Genomic DNA, 9176 nt, shown 5'->3' on the forward strand with positions numbered 1-9176 from the left:
ATGGTTGGTTATGAGATGTGCCGAAAGCGGTGCTTGGTGTGTGTTTTTGGTTTAGAAAATTATGAAAAACTAAACTGGTTCAGCATAGACTTAATGAACCTATACTTGAAACAGGTTGGTCATTCCTTTCTGAGAAATTAACAGCTTTCCCTTTAGAAAGGATTTTCGGATTTTGAATATTAAATCTTTGGTTTTGAAAAGAAGCATAAGGTGATTATTAATCACTGTACTTTAAAAACGGTTTTATTTTCGTATCTTATTATAGCAATTCTATAACCATATAGTGTGAACCCTTTTGAGGACGATGTTCTCACTCCCTTACAAGTTTTTCCCTTTTCAGGATATGGGCGACGAAGTTTCAGAAGAGTTATATTCATTTTCTGTTTATTCAACATTATTTTATATTATCTTAGTTTTTATTTTTCTCTTGCCTTTATTTCTAGCAATTTTTGTAAGAGGGATAGGAGTTTTAATATGTGAAGTTTGTATATTGGTATGATATATATATATATATATATATATATATATATATATATATATATATATATATATATATATATATATATATATATATATTATTTGTAAGTATTGTAATCTGTATTGTAATGTATGGATGTATGTTTTGAATATTCAGTTTCAATTTTAAACAGGCTCATATTTTAGTACTAAATATTTTAAGAGTCGTTGTAATCCGAGCTATCAGAGTGGTGCAGTCGGAAGAGTGATTTTGATAGTTAGGGTGTTACAAAAGATACAATTACTAATTTTTTGTTTGTCAATTATATTTCTATTAAAATTAGTTGGATCAAAAAATATTTTAAATTTAATATCATAAAGAAAAAATAATTAAAAAAATTATATAAGGACTAATTTGATTAATTTTTAAAATTTTAGGAATGAAAATGACTTACGTCTGAACTTTCAAGAACTATTTTGATTATAAATAACTTTTTTACATGTCAAGTGACACGTGGCATGCCAGGTGTCACTGATCTGACACGTCAACCAATCATCTTGTGCCACGTGGCATTAACCCACTACGTTATCATGTCACGTGACACTTAACGTGATACGTCATCATCCAACTGACGGAAAGACTAACGTGACCAAGTCGTGTATCTTTCGGGGATCGGAGTATCTTTCAGGGACGATTTTGACTATTAACTCAAAATTTAAAGTTTTTTTCAAAGATTCTATTTAACTTGTAAGAGACTAAAAGATTCTTATAGTATTAGTTTAAAAACAAAAAATATTTTTGTAGTTCATATTTAAAGTACGAGTAAATGGTCAAAGTCTTTTAAAAATCACTCTTTTTCAAATTGGTTTTCGAAATTTTTTTAATCAAACTCGTTCTTTAAAGATTTTAAATTAGTCATAGTAGTCATTTTGTCACCTTCTTTGTTGATGGATCAAAATTTGCTAATGTGACACGTTAAGTGACACCACAACACACACCTAAGGGTAGGGGTGTTCAAATCCAAACCGATCCAAATTAAACCGCTCATCCAATTCGATCCAAACCGAAAACTGATTAAAACCGCACTAATTCGGATTTGATTGGATTCTATTTTTTGCAAACCGCTGGATTGGATCGGATTTCGGATCTACTTTTCATAACCGATCCAATCCAATCCAAACCGCACAATGTGTTATAATATTATTATTTTATTATTATATTTACAATTATGTCTAATTCTCAGCGTCTTATCTTATTCTGTTTTTAAAATCAAACAAAGCATAAGAATCTTAATTGACTATTAACATTATAAATTTATGAAATTTGATCAAATCAAAGTTTAATTAAGGAGAGAACTTGAGGTATTGGAATTTTTCAATTTGGGGTTCATTTGATCTAACTTCATTAAGTAATAATGTTAATAGTCAATTAGGACTATTAGGTGTGTGTTGTTATGTTATTTAACGTACTACATTAATAAAATCTATTGCCGTTAACCATGAAAGTGACGAAATAACTAACATGATTAATTTAAAATCTTTAAAAGACAAATTTGATTAAAAATTTTTTTCGAAAACTAAATTAGAGAACGAGTGATCTTTTAAGAATTAATTTAATCATTTACTCTTTAAAGTACTAAAATATATTTTACGCATTAATTTTAAAATACTAAATTAATAAAAAAGATATTGAGACATAACTCAATCTGATACATTTTACACTTAATTCAATACAAAAAATTATGTAGCCTCTATCGCGCGTCTTTCAAGTTTTATCTTTCAGTCTTTCTCTCAGTATTAGTCTATCGTCCATACGCAACCTAATAATTTCATTTATATTTGAGAAGCTACATTTAGTTTTGGATAAATAACAAATGAGATTATTATTATTATTATTATTATTATTATTATTATTATTATTATTAATGAATTATAAGGGTGTGGAACAATTAATAAAGAACAATTAAGAATGAGCCTATTTAATTTTGTTATCTAATTAATAAATGAAGGGTTCAAATTTTGTTATCTAATTAATGTTTCCAAGAAAAAATATGGATTCATTAATAAATATGTATTTCTTATAGATATGGAGATATTTTTTTTAATTAGAATTCACAACTTAGAAACTCAATTTTGTCTTGGAAATAAAATTTAGGATCTGATTTGGGATCATGAAGAAATCTGAGCCTCAGATTTGTATGGATTGAATTTTTTTGAAGTGATAAACAAATTGGTGGATTAGTTTTGTGAAAAAAAGTATAAACGACAAATCTGATCCCTAAATTTGTATTTTTTTTAAAAGAAAAATTAAAAATCACAAAAAAATACACCAAGTATCTACATTGTTGAAAAACACTGTTTGAACCACAACGCTAAAAATAAAAAGCACCAATGTGTCTTGTGTAGTTATGTTTTTGTGAAACTAATTCTATGCAAAATTAATTTTAATTTTTAAGTATTTTATTTTGATAGTCCCGATTATGGCAAAAGTAATAAATCTGTCTTTTCTCTTGGAATCTATTTGAGTCGACAATTAATTTTGATATCTAGAATCAGGACTAAGTTTGATAATACTATTTCTTTTTTCTTCAAATTTATGTATACATATAATACAAAAAAGTTGTGTGGAGTGATATTATCATTTTTCATATAATCAAACAATATAACTTCTATAACATCCTCAAGCTAAAAACAAAATTTTCTTTTCACTCTTCCATTTTCAACAGTTTATTCTCCATTACTAACCATGGTAAATTTGGAATAACAGATCTCAGAGGGTTAAAAAAAAGAAATAGATCTATATTCCATGGTAAATTTGGAATATTAGATCTCAAAAGTGAAAACCATAAATCCTTTACAACGAATAAAAAAGTTGTATTTACAGTTTGAATGAGAAGTATGATAGCTAATTCGTTGGGGGTGTCTATATTCATCGACTAGTGAGGAACTTGTTGGGAAGTAAGTGGCTTAATGTCTCTACTTAGCATGAAACTCAGAAATTGACCAGGCAGTTCTTCCAATAGAGCTTGCACCACTGAGATACTTCCCCCTGTCAAAATAGCAGCTTCCTAAGGTTTAGGAATGAAAACAAAACAGCAATGTTTTTTGTGTTCACACTTCATACTAGATTGAACTACTTCAGTGTACAAAAAGTTAACTAGAAATGTTGCATATAATAGTGCAAACATAATTCTTTATAAACAACTTCACAGAACAATTGTACTTACTTTGGACTTCTCTCATAGGGACAAACTGAACGATATCTCGTGTAGCGATACGACCACTAGAACCCTCTAACCGACGGCCATTATCAGCATCCAACACCTGCAAAACCCAACAAGCACATGTTATGTTATTATCTCTACCTATATGAAACTGTTAAGAGCATTCCAATGCTATTATGAATAGTTAATTTAGTGAGTTTGGGAAAAATTCTTGGACAGGATTAGAAGGTAGATCACCTCCATGTTGGTGAAATCAGCACCTCCAACTCCAACTATAAGAACTGATAGGGGAAGATCAGATGCTTTCACAAGAGCATTTATTGTTTCTTGAAGATCCGTAACAACTCCATCCTATAAAATCAAGCACATCACTTGATTAGTCCTTCATCATAACCCGAAAAAGGAAGTTCTTTGAACAAGAAAACCACTTATACCCAATTGCTGAAATCTTCTCACCGTTATGATAAGTAATACGTAATACTTGGTTCCATTATGTGATGCAAGGGACTTGGCAGCCATTTCTGCAGCAGTGTTGATAACTGGACCAAATAAAGTGGGTCCTGAGAGTGTGACATTGTGCAGAGCAGTTGCATATGCATCCATTATGCCTTCAACTCCTACAACCTACAACAATGGAAACCTACCTCTTAAATTCTTTTTCTCTTCAAGGTTGGATACTAGAAGCAGTGTTTCGTAAAATATAAATTACAAGTTGGTATTATTTGTACTCACTTCGCCCTGCACACCAAGTCTGGTTTCTTCACCCTTAGGCTTGGTGTAAACGGAAGAGTGAATACAACAAAAATAATTTTTCTTTTCGAGAACGATCTTCAAAAATTGAAAAATTTTCTCACCTCGGAGTCTCTCGGAGTCCCATTCAGATTAAAACAGTGGGAAACGACACCAGCTGTGCTTCCTCCAAAGCCCCAAGCAGGAAACTTCCTATCAGAGTCATAGAACTGAATAACCTCCCCAACCTCCATTATAGCCTGCAAAAGATTAATATTATTATGCTGATTAGTGATTAGGCAAGACTTTTATATATACAGCATAATGTCACCTTATTATATTAGTTAGTCCAATCATATATCATTGTATTTTCAAGAATTTTGTTTTGAAGCACTATCACTATCAATATTGCAAAATAGCAGACCATATTCTATTGTGCTCCAAAAATTTCTGGATCAGAACAGCAGTTCAGAATCATTCATTGAGAACAAAGTATCAAGCTTACCCTTTGATATGAATTTAACTGACCCGAGACATCAATATAATGCAAAGAATCTGAATATCGAGGATTTCCATTTGAAGCTGGACAAATTTTGAATCAGTTAGCATGATATAAGATGAATATGTAATTTCAGTAATCATCTTCACCAAGATAACAATATTTACTTACCAGTGAAATCCACAGCAACCATGAAGTTCAGTTCAAATCCACTGGATACATAATCAATAAAGCTGAATTGCTCCTTTTCACAATATTGATCCACAAAAAGTTGACCCTTCAGCATCTGCATAGAAGAAATTCCAAGAACTATGAGATTAAGCACAGAAGTGGACCATAAAATGTAATTCTATTATTGCATGGTCAATAAGTACCTTCTCTTCTTTTCTGTGGTGTGTGGATGGTATGAACAAATTTGTGCCTGTTCTCTCTTTGTTAAGCCTTTCTAGGTCTGCTATTGATGATCTCAGTTTACTGAAGGCAATAAAAATTGATATCAATATATATATATATACACTTAAAATCTATGAATGAAAAAATGAAGGCTTACAAGAGTTTTGAATAATGAACAAAATAAAGCAATAGACAATAATTGCATAACTACCCAATAAGCACATGGTCACCACTGCTATTGAAATCAAAACACTCAATGAGTAATGGATTTTCCTGAAAAGTAACAATTTCGAAACTAGATAAATATCATGCTAATGTGAGTAATCAAAATGAACTAGTAATCCATATTTTTTAAGATGATAAACCCACTTTACTTCCAAACTGACGGGAACTAAGGGTGACTGGTCTCCATGTTGGATTCAAATTGTTGTTAATAACTTCAGTCTTGCAAATTGGAACAGAACCTCCACTCTCAACTACTCTTGATATTCTTAAGAAGGGATCCTACAAGGAAAACGAAAAACAAATATGAGAAGTTTTACAGATGCAAACAAATAATAAGTAGAGAAGTTGTAGATGGGGATTGAATATGTACAGATTTTGAGAAAATGTCCTTGTTATCCAAATGTGAACATCTTAAGATCATCTCAATAGCAATCTTTGAAGCAACAGTCTCCTCAGCACGAATAGTGAGTGCCCCTAGGTTTCTTGAACCACCATGCCTGGTTTTGTTTTGGAGGTTTAAGGTTATGCTCCGGCTATGTTTAGTCACTATCTGAAACCACAAAGAAGAGGCACCGGTGTCAATAAAAAGCAGCATCCAAGTCACTTGAAAGTAGAGTTTTTCACAGAAAAGAAATAGAAGTAAAATAGTACAAATATTAGACCAAATTAGCATGCTGGTCATCAATGGAGGTCAATGAGTAGAATGAAACTGACCTCAGATAAAGTGCAACTGGCTTGCCCAAGAAAATCTTGGTCTTTCAGATTTAGTGTCTACAAGAGAATACAAAACTTACTTTTAAAATATAAATTTTACCATCAAATAATAAATTTGGTTGGAATGTACACATTACACAGTACTGCTTTCTTATTTACTATTTTAAGAGTTTATGATTAAGTGATTATGGGGAACCATTACATACTTATGCTTTCAACTAACAGATTATTACCCTTTTGTTAATTTTTTTCCCTCTTCAGTAATTTTAGCAGGTTACAATTTCGCCTTGTCTAACCCAATTGAAAATTATCTGTAAAATCCTGGTCTAAGCTAAGGAACCATATGGGGGAGAATTAATGGTTCAATTAAGCATAAAATGTTAAAAAGGTATATAGTTCTTATTGTCTAATTTTTACAAACCTTAGTGGTAATACCATGATATTTTGAATCAACATCGTACACATGAAATCTGGAAGAGGGGCCAAATGACAAGTAGTTCCAAGTTAAGTTACTCAAACAATAAAGAATGTGTATGTGAACACAATGAATCTCATAATAGGAATAGGAAATTAAATTATCAAAGGGGATAGCTTACTCAAGTGGTTGCACAATCTCAAACTGAAAAGCAACAGTAATTTTCTCTATCCACTCTGGATTCAAGTTATTCATGATGACCTCAGTGCGACCCAGTTCTTGCAATTTTCCATTTTGTTTCTTTTCATATACAACAACCATGGGATCACTCTGAAATAAATTTTGAAGAAAAAGGAATTGAAGTAAAACTATACTAATAATGAATTAACAACTTGCAAGTATCAAGGAGTATATGCATCTTTATATCTTGAAAATAATATACCTTTGATGTAATATCCAGATCAAGTAAATTTGATGCTGAAAAAGATAACTGCAAAAAGTGATTAGAAGAGCATAGATATTAGTTCGGCTTATAGCTGTTTCAAGTTTCAACCATAATGAGCAGTTTATATGGAAAAAATAATGCAGCGCACACAAATAAACTTAAAGAAATAACAAATAAATTGAAAAACACATAAAATACTAAACATGCTTAATCAAAATGGTGAAAATAACACCAGAATATTGCAAAAATTTTGACAAGCCAATAAAAAACATGTGTCAATTTTTTCATCAGCTTGTCCAAAATTCCGATGAAATTGCTCACAAGCAGAATTGAACTCCTGGAATATGCTATGCTACTCTTCTATATGAATGAATACTAGTAGTTAGTCATCAGCTTCAAGAATAAAGGGTAATATTGTCAGGGAAATCTGAAGATAAAAGCTCATTGATGATCTTCAAGTTGTTAAACATTTACTTTTAATATTTTCTAATAACTATCCATATTTAACATTGATTTTTATTTTCCACTTTTATATTCTTGACTTTGTTTTTAACAAAAGGAAAATGAATTTTTGAAGATATAACCATTGAGGCATTGACCATTGTAATCTATAAGGAAGATAATCAATCTACCATTCTCAAAGTTTGATGTAACCTTGGTACCTTACTCAACGGATAATTTTATAAAAGGAAAAGTTTACTGCCAGTAATTTTATTATATTTTGGTCAGCATGTAACTAGCAAAAGAAAAATGAATAATCACACACCATTAAAAATATCATTGATAGCTATTTGATGACTATAAATCACAAAAGTTGCTGGCCTTAACACTTCTCTTTTATAAAAAGTTTTTGTGTGAAGAAAATAAAAAAAAATGTATAAGACAGAAATGAAAAAGAAACTAAAGGCAAAAAAAAAAAAATACTAAGCTATTTGTATGCTTTATTTTCTCCACATAATTTATCTTTTTTATGTGAGTTGAAATATAAGTTAAGAAAATTAAATTAAATTTAAGGATTGAATGCACGTATTGATGCTTTTTTGACTTATTATTTTGATAATTTTATCTCTTTTTAATATAGTAAAGGTATACAAGCAGCAGAAAAGACGTAAATAATTTTTTTATTGATTGAAATTTTTTAATGAATGTTTTAGTTCTCTCAAATTAATTTTTATAACGAAAATATTCGAGTAACTTGAAGCCAATGAGTAATAGCTCAAATGGCATAGTCTCCCAATACTCAATTAAGAGGTTGCGGGTTCGAGTCTCCTATATTTGGTAAAAAAAAAATGGTACATTGAATTGATTTAAATTTGAAAAATAAAAATAACCGTTTGTCAAATGTTAGAAGGGATTGATGGAGATAGTGGAAAGAGATAACCGTTTTTTTATCTCTCACGTTATCTTCCACTATCTACGTGGGAGATAGTGGGAGATAGCCGTTTCAATTCTCTTCCCACTATCTCCATCAACATTACTTTTATTTTTCAAATTTAAATCACTTAAATTGAATTATAATTTAATCTAAAATTTGTATGTACATTTAAATAAAAGTTAACGTGTATATAACTATTTATATCTCGTTTATAGTGTACAGTACATATATTTTAAAAAAAAAAATTTAAAAATAATAAAAATATTAATAATATCAATAATCTAAATTTTTAGTATGTAAATGGTACATTGAATTTATTTAAATTTGAAAAATAAAAATAACCATTTACCAAATGTTAGAAAGAATTGATGGTGATAGTAAAAAGAGATAACCGTTTTTTTATCTCTCACGTTATCTTTTACTATCTACGTGGGAGACAGTGGGAGATATCCGTTTCAATTCTCTTCCTACTATCTCCGTCAACCTCTCCTAATAATGCCCAAACAATTACTTTTATTTTTCAAATTTAAATCACTTAAATTGGATTATAATTTAATCTAAAATTTTTATGTACATTTAAATAACAAGGGAGATAGATTGTCTATTTAAAATAGGTTTAATTATTTTATTGGTCCCTATAGTTTCGTGAAATTTTCAATTAGGTCCCTGTACTTTTTTCTTTTTAATTGAGTCCTTACATT

General features: G+C 29.9%; 1 protein-coding gene across 1 annotated transcript in view; it reads right to left on the reverse strand.

The window, feature by feature from the left end:
* Nucleotides 3060-9176, reverse strand: part of LOC107646484 (protein BONZAI 3) — a 7497-nt gene continuing 1380 nt past the window's right edge. The window contains exons 2-16 of the mRNA XM_016350667.2: nucleotides 7098-7145; nucleotides 6837-6985; nucleotides 6662-6710; nucleotides 6241-6297; nucleotides 5897-6076; nucleotides 5671-5805; nucleotides 5513-5574; nucleotides 5283-5382; nucleotides 5080-5194; nucleotides 4915-4991; nucleotides 4535-4669; nucleotides 4137-4304; nucleotides 3918-4031; nucleotides 3684-3780; nucleotides 3060-3505 (exon numbers count right to left, since the gene is read on the reverse strand). Of these exons, the coding sequence (XP_016206153.1) occupies nucleotides 3393-3505; nucleotides 3684-3780; nucleotides 3918-4031; nucleotides 4137-4304; nucleotides 4535-4669; nucleotides 4915-4991; nucleotides 5080-5194; nucleotides 5283-5382; nucleotides 5513-5574; nucleotides 5671-5805; nucleotides 5897-6076; nucleotides 6241-6297; nucleotides 6662-6710; nucleotides 6837-6985; nucleotides 7098-7145 (1599 nt within the window). The 3' untranslated portion in view covers nucleotides 3060-3392. The remainder of the gene's footprint in view (nucleotides 3506-3683; nucleotides 3781-3917; nucleotides 4032-4136; nucleotides 4305-4534; nucleotides 4670-4914; nucleotides 4992-5079; nucleotides 5195-5282; nucleotides 5383-5512; nucleotides 5575-5670; nucleotides 5806-5896; nucleotides 6077-6240; nucleotides 6298-6661; nucleotides 6711-6836; nucleotides 6986-7097; nucleotides 7146-9176) is intronic.

Source organism: Arachis ipaensis, chromosome B06 (genome assembly GCF_000816755.2).
Source record: "Arachis ipaensis cultivar K30076 chromosome B06, Araip1.1, whole genome shotgun sequence".
Classification (NCBI taxonomy): domain Eukaryota; kingdom Viridiplantae; phylum Streptophyta; class Magnoliopsida; order Fabales; family Fabaceae; genus Arachis; species Arachis ipaensis.